The 26,348-nt window shown below is 45.0% G+C and overlaps 1 protein-coding gene across 1 annotated transcript in view; it reads right to left on the reverse strand.

Moving 5' to 3' along the window:
- The window catches only part of RHPN1 (rhophilin Rho GTPase binding protein 1), a gene marked incomplete in the record, with an annotated part of 104,062 nt that overhangs the window by 312 nt on the left and 77,402 nt on the right, over positions 1 to 26,348 (reverse strand). The window contains 5 exon segments of the mRNA XM_077490525.1: positions 15,307 to 15,456; positions 15,893 to 15,898; positions 19,633 to 19,783; positions 20,757 to 20,833; positions 24,422 to 24,616. Coding sequence (XP_077346651.1) covers positions 15,307 to 15,456; positions 15,893 to 15,898; positions 19,633 to 19,783; positions 20,757 to 20,833; positions 24,422 to 24,616 — 579 coding nt within the window.

Genomic DNA, 26,348 nt, shown 5'->3' on the forward strand with positions numbered 1-26,348 from the left:
TGATGGTACATGGCTCTGTCCATCGTACCTTTGAGTGTTTTCCTGCTAAAGGGACAGGATAACTTCACCACATCAAAGCATAATGTTTCTGCCTCCATGTTTTACGGTGGGGGATGGTGTTCTTGGGGTTATAGGCAGCATTGCTCCTCCTCCAAACACAGCGAGTTGAGGCCAAAGAGAAGATGAATGGAAAACTCTGGACAGCTGCACTCCAAAGAAAGTTTCTTTTGCCTTTTATTGAAAAATCGGGATCACACTGTACAAGCCACAGCAAAGCGATACAAACAGGAGCTGACGCGTTTCACACTACGGAAAGTGCTTACTCATAGCTTTCCCTGACATCCTTGGACAGCTCTTTGGTCTTGGCCATGGTGGAGGGATTGGAATCTGATTGATTAGGTGTCTTTTATACAGGTAACAAGCTGAGATTAGGAGGAGCACTCCCTTTAAGAGAGTGCTCCTAATCTCTTGTTACTTGTATAGAAGACACCTGGGAGCCAGAAATCGTGCTGATCAATAGGGGATCAAATACACATCAATTTATAACTTTTTTGAAAATGCATTTTTCTGGATATTTTTGTGGTTATTCTGTCTCTGTTAAAATAAACCGACCATTAAAATGATAGACTGAGCCATTCTTTGCCAGTGGGAAAATGTACAAAATCAGCGGGGGATCAAATACTTTTTTCCCCCCTTGACTGTAATTGGTCCTGTCAATGAAAGCTTTTTTTCAACTGAATTGAGAAAAGAGAGCAGAGAGATGACTTCAAATCCTACCGGGAGAAGAGGAGCCAATGGTGAAAAGAGCTGCACAATATGTGATAACATGTCACAGACTGAGAGGGACATGAAACTGAGGACTTAACCACTTTCAGACCGGACCATTTTGCTGGTAAATGACCAGAGGTCTTTTTACACTTTGGCACTGCGCTGCTTTAACTGGTAATTGCGCGGTCATGCAATGTTGTACCCAAACGAAATTTGCGTCCTTTTCTTCCCACAAATAGAGCTTTCTTTTAAAGGTATTTGACTGATTCTGCGATTTTTATTTTTTTGCGATATAAACGTAAAAAGACCGCAAATTTTGAAAAAAAATGATATTTTCTACTTTTTGTTATTAGAAAAATCCAATAAACTCAATTTTAGTCATACATTTAGGCCAAAATGTATTCAGCCACATGTCTTTGGTAAAAAAAAAGTCAATAATTGTATATTTATTGGTTTGCGCAAAAGTTGTCACATCTACAAACTAAGGTACGTTTTCTGGAATTTACGCAGCTTTTATTTTATGACTGCCTATCTCATTTCTTGAGGTGCTAAAATGGCAGGGCAGTACAAAACCCCCCAAATGACCCCATTTTGGAAAGTAGACACCCTAGGAAATTGATAAGAGGCATGTTGAGCCCATTGAATATTTTATTTTTTTTGCCGCAAGCGATTGAATAATGACAAAAAAAAAAATTTTTTTTTTTTTTTACACAAAGTTGTCACTAAATGATATATTGCTCACACATGCCATGGTTATATGTGGAATTTGTACCCCAAAATACATTCTGCTGCTTCTCCTGAGTACGGGGATACCACATGTGGTCGACTTTTTGGAAGCCTAGCCGCGTACGGGGCCCCGAAAGCCAAGCACCGCCTTCAGGATTTCTAAGGGCATACATATGTCATTTTACTCCTCACTACCTATCACAGTTTTGAAGGCCATAAAATGCCAAGATGGCACAAAACCCCCACAAATGACCCCATTTTAGAAAGTAGACACCCCAAGCTATTTGCTGAGAGGCATGTTGAGTCCATGGAATATTTTATATTTTGCCGCAAGTTGCGGGAAAATTACAAACTTTTTTTTTTTTATTTTTTTTTTCACAAAGTTGTCACAAAATGATATATTAGTCACGCATGCCATGGGCATATGTAAAATGACACCCCAAAATAAATTCTGCTGCTTCTCCTGAGTACAGGGATACCACATGTGTGGGGATTTTTTTGGGAGCCTAGGTGCGTACGGGGCCCCGAAAGCCAAGAACCGCCTTCAGGCTTTCTAAGGGCGTAAATCTTTGATTTCACTTCTCACTACCTATTACAGTTTTGAAGGCCATAAAATGCCAAGATGGCACAAAACCCCCACAAATGACCCCATTTTAGAAAGTAGACACCCCAAGCTATTTGCTGAGAGGCATGTTGAGTCCATGGAATATTTTATATTTTGCCACAAGTTGCGGGAAAATTACAAACTTTTATTTTTTTTTATTTTTTTTTCACAAAGTTGTCACTAAATGATATATTGCTCACACATGCTATGGACATATGTGAAATGACACCCCAAAATAAATTCTGCTGCTTCTCCTGAGTACGGGGATACCACATATGTGGGACTTTTTGGGAGCCTAGTCGCGTACGGGGCCCCAAAAACCAAGCACCGCCTTCAGGATTTCTAAGGGGGTAAATTTTTGATTTTACACCTCACTACCTATCACAGTTTTGAAGGCCATAAAATGCCAAAATAGCACAAAACCCCCCAAAATGACCCCATTTTGGAAAGTAGACACCCCAAGCTATTTGCCGAGAGGCATGGTGAGTATTTTGCAGCTCTCATTTGTTTTTGAAAATGAAGAAAAAAAAAAATAATGTATATTTTTTTCTTTTTTTCAATTTTCAAAACTTTGTGACAAAAATGAAGGTCTGCAAAATACTAACCATACCTCTCGGCAAATAGCTTGGGGTGTCTCCTTTCCAAAATGGGGTCACTTGGGGGGATTTTGTGCTATCTGGGCATTCCATGGCCTCCGAAACTGTGATAGGCAGTGAGGAATGAAATCTAAAATTTACACCCTTAGAAATCCTGAAGGTGGTGCTTGGATTTTGGGGTACCGTACGCGGTTAGGCTCCCAAAAGGTCTCACACTTGTGGTATCCCCGTACTCAGGAGAAGCAACAGAATGTATTTTGGGGTGTAATTTTACATATAACCATGGCATGTTTGAGCAATATATCATTTAATGACAACTTTGTGCAAAAAAAAAAAAAAAAATAATAATAATGTATTTTTTCCACAACTTTTGTCAAAATATAAAATATTCCATGGACTCGACATGCCTCTCAGCAAATAGCTTGGGGTGTCTACTTTCTAAAATGGGGTCATTTGGGGGGTTTTGAACTGTCCTGGCATTTTATGCACAACATTTAGAAGCTTATGTCACACATCACCCACTCTTCTAACCACTTGAAGAAAAAGCCCTTTCTGACACTTTTTGTTTACATGAAAAAATATTTTTTTTTGCAAGAAAATTACTTTGAACCCCCAAACATGAAGTGTTTTTTTAAAGCAAAAGCCCTACCGATTAAAATGGTGGGTTTTTCATTTTTTTTTTTTCACACGGTATTTGCGCAGCGATTTTTCAAACGCATTTTTGGGGGAAAAAACACACTTTTTTTTATTTTAATGCACTAAAAATCACTATATTGCCCAAATGTTTGATGAAATAAAAAATATGATCTTGGGCCGAGTACATGGATACCAAACATGACATGCTTTAAAATTGCGCAGAAACGTGCAGCGGCGACAAACTACGTACATTTTTAAAAGCCTTTAAATGCCTTTACAGGTGACCACTTTAGATTTACGGAGGAGGTCTACTGCTAAAATTAGTACCCTCGATCTGACCTTCGTGGTGATACCTCACATGCATGGTGCAATTGCTGTTTACATATGCCACCAGACCAACGCTTGCGTTCCACGTTGCGCCTTAGCAGGGGGGTACAGGGGTGTTTTTTTTTATTAATTTTTTTTTTATTATTTATTTTGCTTTTTTATTTTATTTTTAAACTGTTCCTTTCATTTATATATATTTTTTTATGATTTTTATTGTTATCTCAGGGAATGTAAATATCCCCTATGATTGCAATAGATAGTGACAGGTACTCTTTTTTTTAAAAATTAGGGTCTATCAGACCCTAGATCTCTCCTCTGTCCTCAAAGCATCTGACCACACCAAGATCGGTGTGATAAAATGCTTTCCCAATTTCCCAATGGCGCTGTTTACATCCCGCAAAATCTAAGTCATGAAATGTTTGTAGCTTCCGGTGTCTTAGGCCATAGAGATGATTGGAGCCATTCTGGTCTCTGATCAGCTCTATGGTCAGCTGGCGGAACCACCGGCTGCATTCTCAGGTTCCCTGTTGGGACAGGAGAGCCTGAGAAAACCATGGAAGATGGTGCGGGGGGGGGGACATTCCCTCCCACTGCTTGTAAAAGTAGTCTAGAGGCTAATTAGCCGCTAGGATTACTTTTACATAAAAGCCGACCGCTGGCTGAAAAGAATGATACCAAGATGATACCTAAACCTGCAGGCATCATTCTGGTATAAGCACTCAAAGTCCCGCAACATACCAGTATGTTGCTGGAACTGGTTGGGCATATATTGTAATTTTTTTTTCATGCAGCCTGTGGGCTGAACGAAAAAAAAATATTGATCGGTGGGTATGCCCACCATTAGATACCACCCTTCATCCACCCACTTTCTAATGGTGGGCATACATGCACCATTTATATATGCCGAAGCATGGGGGCATCCTCCCGCAAAAGGTAGGAGCAGATCGCTCCTCCACCCCTTATGCCCCCATGCTTCGGCATATATGCTCTTTTTTAACTGTGGTGGTGAAATCACCCCCGACAGTGCTAGAGTCGCGGCTTTATGTATCATGGGAGCAAACGCTGTTGCTGTCAAGATAAATAAATCCGCTCTGCAGCAGAATGGCGTACCTGCTAAGCAAATGATGGTTAACAATAAAACAAAGTAACATTACAGTATAACAGTAGGACTTACCATACCTGCAAAGCAAATACAAAAAAAATCGCAAAAAATAACACATTTAACACAATCTGTGCCTAAAATATATATATGCCGAAGCATGGGGGCATCCTCCCGCAAAAGGTAGGAGCAGATCGCTCCTCCACCCCTTATGCCCCCATGCTTCGGCATATATGCTCTTTTTTTAACTGTGGTGGTGAAATCACCTCCGACAGCGCTGGAGTCGTGGCTTTACGTATCGTGGGAGCAAACGCTGTTGCTGTCAAGATAAATAAATCCACGCTACAGCTGAATGGCGTACCTGAAAACAAAAAATGGTTAACAATAAAACATTGCAGAATAGAATACAGTACAAAGGAGCAGAACAATAGAGAGAGAATAGAGAGAGAGAGAACAATAAAACGACAACTATTTTTGGTTTTTTTATTTTATATTTTTTTTGGTTTTTTGTTTTTTTTACTTTTTTTTTTTTTTTTTTTAAACACTTTTTTATGTAACTTTAACACTTCTGTTGTAACGGTTCCAGCGGTTTGGGTCTCTCAAAATGCGATGGCATCTTGGGAGACCCTGTGAACGTGTGCCTAGCCTGTGCAATGCTGTACCCTACTCTAAAACTCAACTAGTTCATGGTAGCGTTCAAAACATTCACCAATGCAAAGACCAGGATTGTCAGGACAGCGGGGACAACAATAACGGGTGTCACGCCTAAATCCGCGCTTTCTGCAGACACGACATTTTCTTTGGGGGGCTCGTTGGGTAGGGGTACTCGGGAGGACATAAATATAATGCCTCTCATGCAGCCGGCTTACTGCATCTGGTAGGGGAAGGTGAGGTGGAGCACCGTCTGGATACAGAAGGGCTCTGACGATATCCTCCTGGAATTTGAGGAAGGATCCAGTCCGTCCTGAAGCTTTGTGTAGTACATAAGCATTCAGTATAGCCAATTGGAATAAATAAACAGACACTTTTTTGTACCAGCGTCTGGCCTTACGGGCAACTAGATACGGCGCCAACAACTGGTCATTGAGGTCCACCCCTCCCATGTTAAGGTTATATTTGTGGACACAGAGGGGTTTCTCCACAATACCAGTCGCCGTAGAAATTTGGACCGTCGTGTCTGCATGAAGGGAGGTAAGAACGAAAACATTCTTATTATCCCTCCACTTCATAGCGAGCAAATTATTACTGCGCAAGCAGGCTCTCTCCCCCAGCCTAAGAGGGGACTCTACAAGCCGCTGGGGAAAGCCCCGGCGATTAGGTCGCACGGTGCCACATGCTCCAATCTGCTGATCAAACAAGTGACTAAACAGTGGCACGCTTGTGTAATAATTGTCCACGTACAAGTGGTACCCCTTTCCGAATAAGGGTGACACCATGTCCCACACTATCTTGCCAGCGCTTCCTATGTAATCAGGGCAGTTCTCCGGCTCTACGTGACTATCTTTACCCTCATAAACCATGAAACTACGTGTATAGCCTGTGGCCCTGTCACAGAGCTTATACATCTTGACCCCGTATCTGGAACGCTTGTTGGGGACGTATTGTTTGAATGACAAGCGACCAGAAAACTTAATCAGGGACTCATCAACGCAGACAACTTGATGGGGAGTAAACATGTCTGCAAAACGTTGGTTGAAGTGGTTTATGAGGGGCCGAATTTTGTAGAGCCGATCGTATTCAGGGTCTCCACGAGGACGACAGAGTTCATTGTCGCTGAAGTGCATGAACCGCAAAATCATCTCGTATCGTGCCCTGGACATGGAAGCAGAGAACACGCGCATATGGTGAATTGGGTCAGTGGACCAATATGACCGCAACTCACTCTTTTTGGTTATGCCCATGTTGAGGGAGAGGCCCAGAAAGATTTTAAATTCGGAAACCGTAACTGGTTTCCATTGTCTGGCAAGGGCGGACTGGGGAATAGTGGCGATGTGTTGAGCAGCGTACAAATTGGTTTGGTCCACAATAGATCTATAGAGATCTTCGGTGAAAAACAGTGAGTAAAAGTCAAGTGTCGTAAAATCAACTGTTTCCACGTTAATGCCAGGTTGGCCAGTGAATGGGGGAAGTACGGGTTCTGCAGAAGATGTGGGCACCCAAATAGGATTGGCGAATTCTGCAGGAAGGGCACTATGGGTACGACGGGCCTGTCTTTGTCTTCTTCTTGGTGGCAGCGGGACACTACTTGTGCTTGCCACCTCGCCAGCTTGAACTGCACTTATGGGACTCGCCACGTCACCACGTGTTACTGCAGTGCTGGATGTACGTCCAGGGTGTACTAGGCCGCTGGTGCTTGCCAGTTCACCAGAAGGTTGAGCGGCTCTAGTACGTCTCTGCTCCATACGAGTGACCTGCGGTTCCTGCACCTCAACAACAGAATACATACGGGATTGGGCACACCTGTTCTTAGCAGCGGCCTCATCTCCGTCGTCAGAGCTATCTGTCATGGAGCCGCTGTCCTCTACAGGATCGTATTCTGAGCCTGAATCTGACAGATGAGTGACGTCCTCTTCACTATCTGTCATGCTTTTTTTTTTTTTTTTTTTTTTTTTTTTTTTTTTGCACGAATAAGGAATATGAAACATAGATGAAGGGCGATAATAGAGTATATTATATAATTATTTTTTTTTTTATTTTTTTTTTTTTTTTTTTTTTTATTTATTTATTTATTTATTTACTTATTTTTTGTATGATACACATATAAAAAGTAGAGTGATCTAATAGGATTTTTTACAAATGGAGAATGTGGGTATGGTAGGTTAAAGGGACTGGGAGGAGGGTGGGATGGTAAAATGGAAGCGTGAGATAATGTGTGCACTCTGATATACACGGTTTTGGATTTATGTTAAGGGATGTGGTAGGGGGAGGGGATGGGAAAGGAAACTATAAGTATTTTTGTGGTTTATGTATGTATATATATGTGTGTGTATACATATATGTTTGTGTGTATATATATATATATGTATATATTTTTTTTTTTTTTTTTTTTTTTTTTTTTTTTTTTGTGATTGCACGGATATGACACAAATGACACAAAATGTGGATTGATTCAATAGGACTCCCTTGGAGGGGAGAAGTAGGATGGGGAAGTAGAGTGAATAGAGAGGGGGGTGAAGGTTTATTCGGTTTTGGAGGGTGAAGGGGAGGGGATGGGGGAGGGGAGGGGGAGATTGTGTTTTTTTTTTTTTTTTTTGTTTTTGTTTTTGTAGAGTGATCTAATAGGACTTCTTACAAATGGAGAAGTGGGTATGGTAGGTTAAAGGGATTGGGAGGAGGGTGGGATGGTAAAATGGAAGTGTGAGATAATGTGTGCACTCTGATATACACGGTTTTGGATTTAAGACAGGGGATGTGGTAGGGGGAGGGGATGGGAAAGGAAATTATAAGTATCCTTATGGTTTATATATATATATATATATATATGTATATATATATATGTATATATATATATATATATATATATTTTTTTTTTTTTTTTTTTTTTTTTTTTTTTTTTTTTTTTTTTTTTTTTTTTTGATTGCATGGATATGACACAAATGACACAAAATGTGGATTGATTTAATAGGACTCCCTTAGGGGGGAGAGGTGGGGTGGGGAAGTAGAGTGAATAGAGAGGGGGGGTGAAGGTTTACTCGGTTTTGGAGGGGGAAGGGGAGGGGAGGGGGAGATTGTGTTTTGTTTTTTGTTTTTGTGTGTCCCCCGCACATCTTCCCCTCCTGCCCTCCCTTTCCTGTTGATAGCGGGGGGGGGGGGGGGGGGGGGGTTGAGGGGAGAGTAATTTACTTAAGGAAAAGAAGAGAGGGGTAGCAGTAGAAATGATGAGGGGGAGGAGGGAGAGAAGATGGGAAAGAGAAAGAGAAAGGGAAAAGAAATAAAGGGGAAGAATAGAGATAATATGTGAAAAGTAAAGGATTAAGTAAAGATAATGATAAAGATCATGTCTATGTTAACAAGAAAAAGATGAATGTGGTAGAAAAATAATTATTGTTAGTGTGGAGAACGCTGGTTGTGGGCGCGGTTCACTTGCTCCTCTTTTGCTCACTAACACCCCCATATTAAACGCCTCTCCTCCAGGTGGAGGAAAAGTCGGAGGCGTTGGGTTTTTTTTTTTTTTTTTTTTTTTTTTTTTTTTTTTTCTTGGGGGACAGCTCCGGATATAGTATCTGTCTCTCATTTATCTGAAAGAAGGGGTAGTTTTGGGGCGTGGATTGGGTTTTATTTTTATATATTTATTTATTTTTCGTCTCCTCTCTTTTTCCCTCCCCCCCCCCCCCGAACTGACAATAAAAATGACTAAAATAAGTTTCACATCATACAATGTTAAGGGACTAAACACCCCAGAGAAACGTACACGATTAATAATGGAGTTGAAAAGATTTAAATCTCAAATAGTTTTCTTACAGGAAACTCATTTTAAAAAGGATAGGATCCCTTGGAGTAAAGGTCACTATTTCCCCTGGGTATATCATAGCACCTCACAGAACTCGAAATCCTGTGGGGTATCTATTTTAATAGCAAGACAGACACCATGGAAGGAACAAGGGGTATACATGGATGAGGAAGGTCGCCTCCTGATAGTAAAAGGTACATTGGGCTGCCAAAAAGTGACATTGGTAAATATATATCTGCCAAATGAAAACCAAGTAACCTCTCTAGAAATCTATTTACAGATTATTCAACAACATAAAGAGGGAATATTAGTGTTAGGAGGCGACCTAAATATGGCTTTGGATCCAATAAAAGACACATCAAAAGGCTCGTCTCATCTATCTTATGTCAAATTAAGGAAAGTAAAGAGAATGATGCAAGAACTGCAGCTGATCGACAGCTGGAGGGCTGTTCACACACAGAGCAGAGATTATACTTTTTTCTCGGCAAAATATAAATCTTACTCTAGAATTGACTATATTTTAATCTCCCAGAATGTGATTACATCCCTAGTGGAAGCCTCAATTGGCCTATTTACACTATCAGACCACGCCCCGACGAGTTGTGTGATTGAATTAGGGGAAGCTGAACCAAGGGAATGGCAATGGAAGTTAAATGAAACATTACTAAAGGATAATGAATATAAGGTAAAATTAGAACAAGAACTGGATGTTTTTTTTGCAACAAATAAAGTAGGAGAAACAACACCTTTTTGTATATGGGAAGCACATAAATGTGTCATGAGAGGAATATTTATATCCATGGGAGCACATAGAAAACGCAGAATGAATGAAACGATTGATAACTTGCTTAAAGAGATTAGGGAACTAGAAACAGTACATAAAAAATCACAAGCACAATTAGTAGAACAGAAATTAGAGGGTCTGCGTGAAAAATTAAATCTCCAATTAATAGATAAAGCGAAAGCAAAGCTAACTCGAGGGAAACGGAGATTCTATGAATTTGGGAATAAACCAGGGAGACTGTTGGCAAACGCCCTCAGAGAAAGCACAACTAGGAATTCAATTACACAAATTAAGACACAGAGAGATGAAATGGTTAATACATCGGAGAAAATTGCTCAGGTATTCAAAGAATACTATGAGAAGCTATATCAGTTGGAAAAGAAGCCTACGTTGGCAGAGGAGTTAAAAAAAGGAGAGATCGCTAGAGAATATATTGAAAGGACAGAAATGCCAAAAATAACAGAGGAAATGGCCAGAGAAATAGATGTACCAATCACTCTAGAGGAAGTTGCAAAAGCATTAAAAATATTGAAATTAGGTAAATCACCAGGTCCAGATGGATTTACTTTGTCATATTATAGAATGTTCGCGGAGAAATTGGCTCCGAGATTCGTGGAAGCCTATAATTCAATACGGGAAGGGAAGCAAATTCCAACAGAAACGTTACTGGCGCATATAACAGTAATACCGAAAGAAGGAAAGGATCCCTCTCAGTGTCCCAGCTACCGACCTATTTCGTTGTTGAATGTGGACCTTAAATTGTTCACAAAAATATTAGCCATGAGATTGATAAATTTGATACCGGAACTAATACACCCAGATCAAGTGGGATTCGTCCCAGGGAGAGAAGGAAGAGAAAATACGCAACGAGTGGTGAACACAATTTACCTGGTACAAAAATTGCATAAGTCAATGGTGATAGTATCTGCGGATGCAGAAAAAGCGTTTGATCGGGTGGATTGGATATTCTTAAAAGCAGTACTACAACATATAGGCCTGGGGGAGGGGATGCTGAGATGGATCCTAAACTTATATTCAAAACCAAGTGCTAGGGTGAAAGTGAATGACAGATTATCAGAGCCATTCTCCATTTTAAATGGAACACGCCAGGGATGTCCCCTCTCACCCCTGATATTCATTTTGACAATAGAACCTTTTTTAAGGAAAATACGTGCCAATGTGGATATCAGGGGGGTAAAAATAAAAAATGAGGATCAGAAGTTGGCAGCTTATGCAGATGATTTGATCTTTTTTGTAACGTCCCCAATTACATCTCTCCCATCTTTACTAATGGAGCTACGAGAATATGGGAAAATATCCAACTTTAGAATAAACTATGGAAAATCGGAGGCAATGGGAGTAGAGATGGATTCGCCTCAGTTGCAAGCAGTGTCCACGCAATTTGATTTTAGATGGACGAATTCATATATAAGTTACTTAGGAACAAAAATGTCAAAAAATCTAAATGAATTGTTTGAACTTAACTATATCCCACTGGTAAGACAGATCAAAAGAGATCTTCAAAAATGGGACAAAGAGATTTTTACATGGTTCGGGAGAACCAATATTATTAAGATGAATGTGATGCCCAGACTGTTATACATAATTCAAACTATACCAATTAAGATCCCTTCAAGTTTGTTTAAGGATCTTAGATCAAGATTTATGAAGTTCATCTGGGCTGGGAAGCCAGCAAGAGTACGTCGAGATATTTTAGTACTCCCCAAAGGAAAAGGAGGGATAGGACTTCCAGATCCAATAAAATACCAGGAGGCCTCACACTTAACTAGAGTAGTGGAATGGTGTAGGCTTAAAAACGAAAAACCGTGGATACAGACAGAACAAGCAGCGACAGATATCCCATTGGAAGGATTAGTGTGGATTCCAGATACAGAAATACCAATGGGATTGAGAAAACATCCAATACTAGGGGAGACATTACGAATAACTAAAAGAGTATTCAGGAAAACATCTATTTCAAGAATTCCCAGTCCGCTCCTTCCTATCCTTGGTACTCCAGCATTTCTACCGGGAATGACAGATCCAAAGTTTAAAACAATACAAGATAGAGGTATGAGTAGAATTTGTCATTTCTCGGTAGGCAACCGGTTAATGACTAAAAAAGATATTGAAAAAGGAATGACAATAGGACTAGACCCTTTCAGAATGAGGCAATTAGAAGCCTTTATTAGATCTAAATCAAAGGTATACGTAGAAATAAGGGCATTGACTGAGTTTGAAGAGATCTGTTTGAAAGGAGAGGAACTGAGACATCTGATGTCTTATTTTTATAGTATGTTAATAGAACAGGAGACTTTACAAGATTTGCCCTTTTTACAGGCTTGGGAAAGAGATTTAGGGACTACGTTTTCCCCAGAACAAAAGGATAAGATGCTGTGGTTTAATCAAAAGGCCTCGATGGCAAGCAGATATCAAGAAGGGGGATACAAGATCCTTACTAGGTGGTATAGAACACCAAAAGTGTTACATCAAATTTACCCCCAGATATCAGAGACATGTTGGAGATGTCATGGAGCAGAAGGAACATTATTACATATATTTTGGGAATGTCCAAAAATGAGAGTGTTCTGGGAGATGGTAGCCGATACTATTGTAAGGATTACAGGAATTGACCTGGGAGATAAACCGGCAACTTTTCTGCTGCTGGACATCCCAATGGCAATAGAAAGATTCAAAAATTCTTTGCTGAGACATTTATTGATAGCAGCAAGGGCATGTATCCCGGTTCTGTGGAAAAAAAGCAACCCTCCAGCTAGAGCACAGTGGTTTCAGAGAATTGCAGAAATCCAACAAATGGAAAATTTAACAATGACAATGAGAGATCAAGACGAGAAATATCAGAAGATCTGGGCTCCATATCTAAATTATAGAGAAAGTATGATGTGAAACATTTCGAAATATGATAGAGCAGGCGGGTGGTGGTGGGGGGGGGGGGGGGAGTGAGGGGGGGGATTATAGTGAAAATTCAAACTTTTTTTTTTTTTTTTTTTCTCTTGTTTGTATATTTATTTATTTATTTTTCTGGGAGGGAAGGGTGAGGGAGGGGGGAGGATGACATGGAATTGAGGTACGGATTGAAATATTATAAGACTGTTATAGCTGTTAAAGAAGTTGTAGATGTAAAACGAAATGTAATGTGAAATCTATGGAAAGAAAAGATGAAAAAATAAAGAATTTATAAAAAAAAAGAAACGTGTAGGCCTCTTCACTAGTGTACCTTCGCTTTGCCATTTTGGGCTCTAAATTTAGGGGTACACTAGTGAGACTCACAGGTAAAAAAGCACCTAGCCTGTCAGCGACTGTTTCAAAACGCTACAAAAAAAACTGTTAGCGATCGCAGGGATCAAGCCTGACTCTGCGAACGCTGCAGTTATGTGTGTTGTGTTTTGTAAGTGACAGTGATCGATCGATACTGCACTTGGGTGGGCTGGGCTGGGCTTGGCGGAGGGGCTAAACGCAGGTGCTAGCGGGTATCTGGGCTGATCCCGCTAACAATGCGTTTTGGGAAACCTAAAATGAAGGCAACGCTAATATAGATCTGATCAGATACTATATTACTAAAGGGAGGTGTATGCTTTGCGCGTGGGTGTTAGCGGTACTGGCACTAACCTGACGCTGGGGCGACGCAGGCCTTATCTGACCCTCAAACTTATATCACCCGCCGGGTGATCAGGGGGTTAAACCTTTATTAGGTAATAAATGGCGGGTGCCCTGAAACAAAAAAAAAATAACTAACCAACCAGCGTCACCTGTAACAGTTATATGGTGATCACTGGTGAAAGGGTTAACTGGGGGGCAATCAGGGGGCTATGCGGTAGTATATGGGGGTCCCTGACGCTATAAAAAGCTGCGGCGAACCTAAATACCTACCTGCCTAACTAGCGTCACCTGTGACACTAATACAGCGATCAGAAAAAAATCGCTTATTAGTGACACTGGCGACGGGGGGTGATCACGGGGTTAAACCTTTATTGGGGGGGTTAGGGGGGCACCCTAGAGCTAAAGGGGGCTAACCCTAACTGCCCTAACAGTTATTACAGTCACAAATGACACCAATGCAAAAAAAAAAAAAAAAAAAAAAAAAAAAATAAAAAATGCACTTGGTGTCACTGTGACTGGGGGGGCAGGGGTGATTGGGGGGGGTGATTGGGGGGGTGATCAGGGGGGTGAAAAGTGTGCCTGGCGTGTTCTACTGTTAGTGTAGTGTTAGGTGCAACTCACCGATCTTCTCTCCTCCGTGCCGGAACGAAAAAGACCGACACGAGGAGAGATTACATCATTTCCTCTGCCTGTGTTTACAATACAGGAGAGGAAGTGATGTCACCGAGGATTTTCATTCGTCGGGAGCGATCGCGAGGGGGTGGCCATGAATGAATGGCCGTCCCCTCATCCCTGATCTCTCCCGAACGAATGCCGACCGCCGCAGGCACCGGGGGGGGGCCCGATCGGGCCCCCCACCCGCGGGCAGGCATGGACTTATATATACGCCAATATGCCTGCCCGTGCCATTCTGCCGACGTATATCGTCGTGCGGCGGTCGGCAAGTGGTTAAAGAGGGAGTCCGGCTAAATTTAAATATTTTTTTTTTTTTAAAGTCAGTAGCTACAAATACTGCAGCTGCTGACTTTTAATAAATGGGAACTTACCTGTCCTGGAATACAGCCATGTCGGCAGCCGAAGCGGAGCAATCGCTCGGCTCTCGGCTGCTGCCGCCGCCATTCTCGGTGAGGGAATCAGGAAGTGAAGCGTTGCGGCTTCACTTCCTGGTTCCCTACTGCGCATGCGCGAGCCGCGCAACGCAATGGGAATGGTCCTTCGCTGTCTCTGGGACCCGTGTGTGTCCCAGCAGACAGTGCGGCGGGACAGGAAGAGGCACAGACTCCAGTGGGAGTCTATGCCCGGAAGTGGGTGCAAATACCTGTCTTAGACAGGTATTTGCACTCCCCTCCCCCCTGAAAGGTGTCAAATGTGACACCGGAGGGAGGGGGTTCCGAAAAGCGCAGGTTCAATTTTTGTGTGAACCTCCGCTTTAAGAATCCTTGACACAGACTCACTCCCATTCCCCTTTATATTACCCCCCCCTCTGAATTGAATGGAGAGGGAGAGGGAGAGGGAGAAAAAAAAAAAAAAAAAAAAAGAGTGAAGAGAACAAAGGAGGAGGGAGATAAGAGAAATAACAAAGAAAGAAAAAAGTAGAGAGAGGATAAAAGCTGTCCAGAGGGTGGCGCTGTATATAAGAGAAGATGAAGGGGCGCAGACCGTGATCTGGACTAGTGGCGGTGCCTGCCATTCATACCGTATTCTGGGTGTCTGCGCTCTGGAAGGTGACAATCTCGATGTCCACTCCATCATTCCCGGTATTCTTCAATAAGGTCACCACTTCTGAATGTTTGGCCCACCGGCAGTCCACATCACCCACAGAGACGATGTAGGCGCCCTCCTTCACTCCCCGCATTCTGTGACACACACAAGACCAAAAAAACATTTATATGCAAGCCAGAAATGCCAAGATATGGGACTCCAGCTGAACTCTAAGATCATTGAATGTAAAGTCGGCCATGATAGAACCGCATTGCCTAGACCGTGTATGGCTCGTCATTTCGACTCCTCTACAGCCCATAAGGCCTACACTCTTTACATCCTTCATTGCAGAAAAATGTTTTCTGGCATCGGTATCACAAATAAAATGTAATTACAATAATTCTTATTGGGATCACAGTGGAGCAACCATTCTTAAGCCTCATACACACGATCGAACTTTGTACAAACTTTCCTGTGGATTTTTGTACAAAGGGCGTCGGCCGTGAACTTGTATTGCATACACACAGCAGGACTTTTTCAGCCAACTTTCACCAAATCATGTGGGTTTTCTGCTCTTTACCGCCACCTTTGGTCAACTTCTGTATTGTTGTCTGATCTTTCGCATTGGTTCTGAGCATGCCTGTTTGTACTTTGTACAAAAGTCCTATGGTTTTCTGTACACACGATCAGACTTTGCTCCATCGGACTTTTGTTGCCAGAAAGTTTGTCCGTTCGCACAGCCAACAGAAGTCAGATGAAAACCAAAAAAGTTTGTCCGATGGAGCGTACACACGGTTGGATGTTGCTCCAAAACAGCTAATTTGCATGTTTGTTATCAAAAAGTCTGATTGTGTGTATGGGCCTTTAGAATTCTTGGAATCAGGTAGATCCAGACCCTTAACCAGGGTTCGACAAAACCCAGGCGCCAGGTCGCATTGGCAACTGGAAAATTTGCGTCCTGGCACCTGGGTAACACCGCAGCAGTGATCGGGATCCTCTCATGTGGCCCACTAGCATCGGGCTGGCCGATAATTAAGGCTGCGGCTTTGCGGTCTGCTGGAGCGGGATACACACTCCTATCTGCAAACTGGCGCCCTCTGGTGGATGGTGCTGTGATGAGTGCGGCTTGATCTCACTGCCCACCCACCTTCAACATAATCTTCCCAGTTTGACAGGTGGGCTTGATTGGTTGCCCTTTCCATACCGCCGCTGAGTGGACAGGGAGTGCAGTCTATCAGAGCGAATCCCATCAGCGCAGCCCATCAGCGCAGTGCCATCTATTAGTGCAGCCTATCAGTTCTCATCAGCGCAGCCTCGTCCGTGTCACCCATCAGCGCAGCCTCGTCCGTGTCACCCATCAGCGCAGCCTCGTCCGTGTCACCCATCAGCGCAGCCTCGTCCGTGTCACCCATCAGCGCAGCCGATCAGTGCCACCTTATTTTTTTTTTTTTTGCTGAGCATCAGGTGCAAGCAATTCTTATTGCCCAACGCTCCGGACATGTAGTTCTGGGCAGCGGATTTAAAGTCTCCTAGATTCTAAACAAATTTGTAAAGCTGTGCCCTTAACAACCCTCCAATTGGAGATCTATTTGATCCTCCATCTCATCTGCATTTAACAACTCTCTTCTAACCCCCTTTGTGACTACACATCATAAATGGCTAGATGTTCAGGCCTTAGCAGTGTCAGATATCTTGACAATATCTCTAACTAATTTGCATACCTAAATAGTTTTTAAATAGTACATTTAGGCACACATAATGGTTTCATTTGGTGCACTGCTCCAATAAAAAAATTCTCCCATTTTTTTTTTAGGCTGGAGTAAAAAGAAAAAAAATATATATTTTTTTTACTATTGTAACAGAATTAGACAATTACCTTATTAAGCAGATTAACACTGCAACCCTGGTCTGCAGCGCAATGGTGACCCATAATGCAGGGCGCATGGACTCCCTCCCCCCCCCATCCATGCGTCTGGCCCCCTAATCTACATGTGGGGCAACGGACACACGGATTCCAATGAGGTTATTATTTTTTTTATTTTTTTTAGAAGCACGCAATTAGAGCCTGAGGCTCTAATAGGGTTTTAAAAGGTTGGGCTCAGGGCACAGAGCCCCCCCTCCCCAGTTGTGTGACAACAGCAAATTAATAATCGCTATTGTCTTCCTGATTGGCGAGGGAGGAGAATCAGGAAGCGGGTCCTGAGACCCATCACCAGATTGGCTGGAAAGAGAAGCGATCCTATTGGTCACCTAGGAGTAAGAGGGAGGAGACGCACGGAGGAAGCCGATGTGATGCCGAGGAGGAGGAGATGCAGGGTAAGCCGCCGTTCCGGAGGAAGCGCTGTCTGCACCATAGATGGGGTAAGCGCGGGGCTGGACCGCCACGGCTGCAGTGCCATCTGCAGGCTGAACATCCATCACCAAACCCAAAAGATCACATGGTCAGGAAACACTCTGATTGTTAGGAGAACCTGAACTGTCAGCGATTGCTGGGTTTTAGAACAGCAGTAGCTCTCAAATGGAGTTTTTTTTTTTTTTTTTTTACATACCCCAAAACAGGGCATTGTCCTGGGAAACGAATACAGAGATTGTGGGCAGGAAGAGGCTTACTAGTTATTACCCAATTGCCTCCTCATAATCTACACACCTGTAGAGCAGTGCTGGGAGGTGAAGGGGGAGGGGCTGAGACAGCTTTTTAGGAGAGGGGGAGGGTGCAGGGAGAACCAACCAGGTGATGCTCATTCATAGTCCAATCAGCATGCTGGAGGTGGGGCATACCACAGGCAGCGGGTGCCGAGCTTCAAAGCAAGATCAGCAGCTTGCTTTACGGCTTCCGCTCTTTAATAGAGCGGCGTAGAGATCAGATTGCGCGCACACTGCTGACAGGACTCGGAAGAGTCCAACCTACTAGCCAATGGAATCATGCTGCTAACGCCGATATGTCAATGGCGCCTGGTAGTGTGACAGTAGTGCTGGGCTCTCTTCTTGAAAAGCCCACCAAGCAGGCTATATTACATGTTTATTTGTAAAAAGAGACATATGACTTTTTTTTTTGGGACTCATACTTACTTAGGTGGATGCAGCGTTAATCTCATGCTGCATTTGTCCCCCACTGGCTCAGACTGAGAACCGAGCGATCAAACATCTGATCGATGGGTTCCCATGGCTCCCTGAGCAGAGAGCTGCTGACTGTCAGTCACCGCTGTCTGCTCTGCTTTCTCCTTGCAAATTAGAGTGCTAAGCTGTGGAGGGGGCGGGAGTAGCTGGCTCAGGTTCTCAGTGGCTCGCTGAGAGGCTGAGCCGGGTGCTGGTCCAGCATGTCGGGGGGGGGGGGGGGGGATCCCAACAATATGGTCAGTCTTGCCCCAGCCTGCATCGACTGACGTCAGCCAACAGCCGGCATCAGAAAGCAGAGTTCCGGGGTGCGCTAGGCACAGAGTTCCGGGGAGCGCTAGGCACAGAGATCCGGGAGCGCTAGGCACAGAGATCCGGGGAGCGCTAGGCACAGAGTTCCGGCGGTGCGCTAGGCACAAGAGTTCCGGCGTGCGCTAGGCACAGAGTTCCGGCGTGCGCTAGGCACAGAGTTCCGGCGTGCGCTAGGCACAGAGTTCCGGCGTGCGCTAGGCACAGAGTTCCGTGCGCTAGGCACAGAGGTTCCGGCGTGCGCTAGGCACAGAGATCCGGCGTGCGCTAGGCACAGAGATCCGGGTGCGCTAGGCCACAGAGATCCGGGGTGCGCTAGGCACAGAGATCCGGGGTGCGCTAGGCACAGAGATCCGGGGTGCGCTAGGCACAGAGTTCCGGGGAGCGCTAGGCACAGAGCGCAGAGTTCCGGGAGCGCTAGGCACAGAGCGCAGAGTTCCGGGGAGCGCTAGGCACAGAGCGCAGAGTTCCGGGGAGCGCTAGGCACAGAGCGCAGAGTTCCGGGGAGCGCTAGGCACAGAGCGCAGAGTTCCGGGGAGCGCTAGGCACAGAGCGCAGAGTTCCGGGGAGCGCTAGGCGCAGAGTTCCGGGGAGCGCTAGGCACAGAGCGCAGAGTTCCGGGGTGCGCTAGGTACAGAGGACAGCTGAAAATGGGTCAGAGTGCAGAATGAACAGCACTACTGTGATTCACAGGGGAAGTACAGCAAAATGAGCTTTGGCTGTACTTCTCCTTTAAAGTTTTCATATGAAGAATTAAAAGATATAATGCACCAACTGATAAAAAATAAAACAAACTGGTCTAAAACTATTTTGATTCAACATGAAAGCCACATCTGGATTATTATGGATTTAAAAAGACAAATGCCACCCAAAGATTTCTATAGTGTTGTATGATACGTACATCCGCACAGCCCCCAGGAACTATGCCAGCAATCAGCACCGGAGAATCTCCTCTCAGGGTGAACCCGAATCCCCCATCGTCCCGCTCCAGGTGAACCTTCTGCGCAGGTCGCCACTTGTGCTTTGCTGAAAAGACGGACAGCGGACCCTGCAGGCAGAAATATAGGAGGAATGTTTGTTATCGCACACCTTTTTCCTAATGGATATCCAGCTGTCACATGACCCGGCTCTCTCCCAGCCTGTCTGCAGGGAAACATAAGCAGGAGGAAAAAATATAGTATATCAATAAACATCATTAAATATTATTCTTGGGGAAATAACATGTGACGAGGGCAGAGGTTAGAAGCTCCTCCTGCTTTATGTTTCTCCAGCCAGTGGGAGAGACTGTGCAGGCTGTCACGTCCCTCCATTCTGTGTCTTAGAATAAGCGAGAGGTGAAGCCTCCATCAATCTACAAGTAATATCTCACCCCCCAATGTGTTTAGCTGGTTAGTGGGTATGGAGGAGGAAGAGGGAGGGAGTGGGCGGTCATTTACCACTGTGTATACGCCCCACTGACTTTATAGTCACATGGGCTGCTCAGATGTGATAGGGAGGAAATGCTCAGCATAGAAACTGAGCATGTGCAGAGTTGCCACCAAAGCTGCAAAATCCCTTGGAGATATAGACAGAAGGGGGAGATAGAAAGCAGCAGGATCAACCAGGTTTTTGCAGAATACAGAAAAGGAATCTCATAGTGATGAGTATGAACAGCATGGAATACACCATTTATTCATTGTTTTTCATGCTGTAGGTTTAGTGACACTAACAAAGAGAATGCAAGCTCCTTTGTAAATTGGGACTGATCTGCTCCAGGTTCTATACAGTGTCTGTGACAGACACAGCACAGAGACCAGTACAGAGACCAGTACAGATGGAGCTGCATGCTCTGGATTCCTCTGCCAGTACCGGCACCCCCTTGGCAACTGAGTGCGGACAGTTCACATTCCTTGTGCCACGTCCGACCTGGTAGGGATCTGTGGCAAGTTTCTAAATTGAAAACTGCCACATTCCCTTTGGTAGTTCGGTCCAGATCCCGAGCCGATTCTGCCATGGAAATTCTTTCAGGTTTCTCCACTTACCAACCGGTGGAAGATGTCCGTTACTTTCACCTTGGAGAAGATGGGATTTTTTATCTCCGGCTTTTGTTGGGTTTTTGCTACAAAACAGAGAAGAGAAGTGATTATTAAAAGGAAGTAGTGTAATTTTTTTATTTACTTTTTAGAACCCCCCCCCTCAACTTCCTGTATTAAACAATCAATGTCTACTCACCCTCAACTCTCTCCAGCGCTGTTCCCAACTTCCTCCTTGGTCCAGGACTTTCAGTCCACGGCCCGTTTCCTGTGAGCCCAGCCTGTCATTTACACTCCCCCTAGGGCACACGGGGGGAGGGATGGAAACGAGATGTGAACAGCCTGTGAGAGCCAATTCCTGCACACTATGCATAGCCAACCCCTAAACCCTACCTAGCGCACCCCGGAACTCTGCCCTCTGCCCCTAGCGCACCCCGGAACTCTGCCCCCTGCCCCTAGCGCACCCCTGAACTCTGCCCCCTGCCCCTAGCGCACCCCTGAACTCTGCCCCCTGCCCCTAGCGCACCCCTGAAATCTGCCCTCTGCCCCTAGCGCACCCCTGAAATCTGCACATAGCGCACCCCTGAAATCTACACATAGCGCACCCCTGAAATCTACACATAGCGCACCCCTGAAATCTACACATAGCGCACCCCTGAAATCTACACATAGCGCACCCCTGAAATCTGCACATAGCGCACCCCTGAAATCTACACATAGCGCACCCCTGAAATCTACACATAGCGCACCCCTGAAATCTGCACATAGCGCACCCCTGAAATCTGCACATAGCGCACCCCTGAAATCTGCACATAGCGCACCCCTGAAATCTGCACATAGCGCACCCCTGAAATCTGCACATAGCGCACCCCTGAAATCTGCACATAGCGCACCCCTGAAATCCGCACTCTGTACGTAGCGCTACCCCCACACAATGCATTTACTGCCCCTTTAAGATTCTGCCATTGTTCGTGCAATTTGGCCACACCCATTGTTTAATGTGGTTGCGTTCCTGCACCTATTCTCTAAGAAAATAAGCCCTGCATAAATTTATATAGGCTTACTGATACAACTGGCCAGGCTTACTGATACGGACAACAATAATGCTGATGCGGCCCGTGATGAAATGGAGTTTGACACCCCTGCCCTAGGGGATGCGTCGCCCCGCAGGATGGGCTCAGAGTACTCTAGGTCTGAGCAGCACTCACACATCACATAAGTGCCGCTCAATCCTAGGAGAATGCCCGCCCCCTGCCGCCACCAGAGGAAGAAGAGGAAGCTGCTGCAATGTCACCAGACCAATTAGAGCACTGCGAAAAAAAAAAAAAAGGATTGTGACAGACCCAACCTGTACAGGGGCTTTTGGTGAGGACTGCAGGGTAGCCTCTTGCATACTGACTATTGGCCCTGGCTTTCGAGGGGGCTCTATTTTTTAGGAGCAGTATGTCTAGGGGGCCCTTGGAGTGGTCTTGCTTCAGATATTGGGAATCTAGAATAAATACAGATTTGGGGCCTTTGTGTCAAAAACAGCAATGACTGATTTAGACTGAGACTCAGAACGAGGTTTAATCATCTCAAAACAACCGGAAGCTGGGGTCTCCTGCTACAATCAGTTTACTAAGGTGTCTTCTCCCATGGTATCATTTCCCCATTGTGTGCCTCCTAGGTGTGAATTCTAAATTGTTAATTGAGTCACCTATTGTTTCTGTCTGTCAGTTAATACTTTAGAGATTTGGACAGCCCTGGGTCTTCTTACTGGGGAACTGGTGCCGAACGGTCTGGATGGACACCGAGCCACCTAGCCTTGTCTAAGTGACTAGTTAGTTTACGGTTTAATTAATTAAAGCGGGAGTCGGCCATTTTTTTTTTTTTTTTTTAAAGCCAGCAGCTACAAATACTGCAGCTGCTGACTTTTAAAATAATGACACTTACCCGCCCAGCGCGCCCACGATGTCTCACCCGAAGCCGATCTCTCGATCGTCTCTCGGGTGCTGCCGCCGCCATCTTGGGTATGGGAATCAGAAAGTGGAGCCTTTCGGCTTCATTTCCCGGTTCCCTACTGCGCATGCGCGAGTCGCGCTGCGCAATAAGGATGGTCCCCGCAGAATCTACGCCGGAAGTGGGTGCAGATACCTGTACTGTACAGGTACCTGCACCCCCCTGAAAGGTGCCAATTGTGGCGCCGGAGGGGGGGAGGGTTCCAATGAGAGGAAGGTCCACTTAAGGGTGGACCTCCACTTTAATTTGATTACGTTGGCCGTTCCTTAGCTACGTTAATTATATAACCCTACATTCACACCTATGTGTTTTTTTTTAGTGCGTTGTGCATTTTGCAGAAACGCTCTACAGTCCATTTAACATGGTACATATTCTCATTTATGCGCTTTTCAGCTGGTGCGTTTTTGGAAAGGGTCAGGGACTTTCTTTCCCGCGGCAGATTGCGTTTTGCGTGTAATTAACTTCAATGAAGCCACACCAGAAAGGCAAATGTTGCGTTCTTGATACAGAGTACACCAGAGGAGCTTACACTCTAATATCCCCTCCCCCACGGTCACACACACTATTCGTTACATAGTAGGTGAGGTTGAAAAAAGACACAAGTCCATCAAGTCCAACCTATGTGTGATTATATGTCAGTATTACATTGTATATCCCTGTATATTGCAGTCGTTCGGGTGTTTATCTAATAGTTTTTTGAAACGGTCGATGCCCCCCCTGCTGAGACCACCGCCTGTGGAAGGGAATTCCGTATTCTTGCCGCTCTTACAGTAAAGAACCCTCTACGTAATTTAAAGGTTAAACCTCTTTTCTTCTCATTTTAAAGAGTGGCCACATGTGTTGTTAAACTCCCTTCCGCGAAAAAGTTTTCTCCCTATTGTGGGGTCACCAGTACGGGATTTGTAAATTGAAATCATATCCCCTCTCAAGCGTCTCTTATACATTTATATAGCTCTGACATATACCGCAGTGCTGTACAGAGAACACTGAGCCAGTCACATCAGTCTCTGCACCAGAGGAACTTACACTCTAATGTCTCCCCACAATCACACACTATTATTATACATTTATATAACACTGACATATACCACAGTGCTGTACAGAAAACACCAGTCACTTCAGTCTCTGTACCAGAGGAGCTTACGCTCTAATGTCCCCCCACAGTCATAAACTATTATTATACATTTATATAGCTCTGACATATACCGCAGTGCTGTACAGAGATCACCAACCAGTCACTTCAGTCTCTGAACCAGAGGAGCTTACACTCTAATGTCCCCCCACAGTCACACACTATTACTATTATACATTTATATAGCTCTGACATATACCACAGTGCTGTACAGAGAACACTGAACCAGTTATATCAGTCTCTGTACCAGAGGAGCTTGCACTCTACTGCACCCCCCCCCCCCCCCCCCACATTCACACACACTATTAATAGTATGCATTTATATAGCTCTGACATTACTTGGCCCAGGAGCTTGCACAATGTCTTCAGCACAGACACATTAGGCCAGACATCACCCCCCTCCCCCCCCCCCCCCAGTTTATACTGCAATGTAGGACGACATCCAAACAATGGAAGAACATACACACTCCATGCAGGCTGAACATTGGTGAGGACTCATCATCATCTAATACATTGATTACTATTCAGAAAAGGCGCTTCTTACGCTGGATGTCGGGAGCCTCTCCCGTCTCGAAGAAATCTTCCTCGTGGTCGATGTCGGAGTATTTACTGAGCGATCGCTTGTGTGCCAGGGCCAGGACTTCCTGCAGGATGTCCATCTTGCGAAGGATCTTACACAAGCTGTGGATTCTCATCGCTTCTTCGTGTTTCATGAGGGCCTTCTTCAGGTGAGCCTTCCCTGCGGGGAGATCAGAGGAGACCAGACATGAGCGCTCCACCCACAACTATACAGTCTATGAAGTCTAATGAGTTCCCCTCACACTCCAAACTGGAATACCACAAACATTGGATGCCTGAAGCAACCAGAAGATAGTCAATGCTGGACCTCCTCCCACCAGGATATGAGGGCGGGGCTCTACCTGACTTGCTGCCGCTTCTAAAGCGCATTGTGAGAAGCTCACAGTGTGCGGTGAATTCAGAGGAAGCCGTTTCAGTCCAGGAGAGGAGCCGCTACACCTGTGCAAGACCGAAGGGGAGGGAGGATTTAAACCTTCCGTTGTCCCTGTGCAATGATACAAAGACTTGGATGGAAAGCACAGACTTGACGAGAAGCTCATTGAGGCCGGGTTCACACCTATGCGAATCGGCCTCCTCCGCATCCGATTTACATGACAGGAGATTGTGACCGGCTCTCTATGGAGCTGATTCACATATCTCCAGTGCGGCTTGCACAGGAATGAGGTGTGTCTTTGGCTCCGTCTCAGGGTCGAATTTAAGCAAAAAATTCGGACCAGAAAACGGTGAACGGGGGACACACCGGACCCCCTGATGCAAGCCGCGACCACACATCGTTGTGAACCCGGTGATGTGTCAAATACTGTCCCCCATCGGATAGTGTCCGCCCTGTACTGCACTTGCTCAGTACGGAGGACAAGCAGATGCCGAAGATCTCTGAAGATGAACGGCGCCTGTGCAGCGAGTCCAGGTTCAAGCCCAACCATCCAAGTGGACATAGAGTTAGAATAAAAATTAGCCGAGCGAAGCGAGGGCGTGCCCGCAGCGTGGCAAGCGAAGCGAACCCACGAGGGGCCCCGTTACTATGTGCTACCGTATGTCCACTTGGATGGTGGGGCTTCAACCTGGACTCAGTGCGCAGGCGCTGTTCTTCTTCTGAGACTTTCGGAGTCTCCTTGTCAGCCTGCGCAGTACGGGGCGGACACTATCTGATGGCCGGACAGTTTTTGACAGAACACCGGCCTTAAGACTAAATAGTAATGGAGGGCAGAAACCTCAGAGACCCTGCAGGCAGTAAAACTAATCAAACTGTCAACCTGATCCAGCAAATACTGTGGCTGTGCCAAAGACAGAAAGTCCACCCAATTTGCTAATAATCTGAGTTTTTTTTTTAATGAATTTTCCATAGCTGTCTGTAAGAATAAATGGGATTTTCAGAGCCAGGTTATACGGATATTAACCGCTTCCGGACCGGCTCACGACGATATACATCGGCGCTTTGAAGAGGAATATCGCTGATATGGCAGCAGCTAACTACCATAACCCCCGGTATCGTCTTCTTCAGGAAGCGGTCGGTTTCAGATAAAAGTGGTCTCAGCAGCGGATTCGCCGCAAGATCACTTATTGATGGAGGGAGAGGGCTCCCCCCCCCCCCCTCCCGCCGTCGATCGGGTCCTTCTTTCTGTGTTGTATGGAGATGAGTGAGGGGAAGATGGCCCCCACCCGTCTCCATACCATTGCAGGGCGGAAACGACATCAAAACCTCACTTCCGCCATAGCTCTTGAAAGGAACTGGAGGAGGAGCCGGAGAGATGGGAAGGATGCAGGGGGACCAGGAGAACAGAACGGATCGGGACCCGGAGGAGGACACGGGTAGCACAGAGGGGGACAGCCGAGGGTGATCGGTGTGGCGGTGGGGGCAGTTACAAGCACTGATCGCCCTGTATAGCTTTTCT

This window comes from Lithobates pipiens, unplaced genomic scaffold (assembly GCF_037356315.1).
Source record: "Lithobates pipiens isolate NorthernLeopardFrog02 unplaced genomic scaffold, aLitPip1_a1.2 Scaffold_19, whole genome shotgun sequence".
Lineage (NCBI taxonomy): Eukaryota > Metazoa > Chordata > Amphibia > Anura > Ranidae > Lithobates > Lithobates pipiens.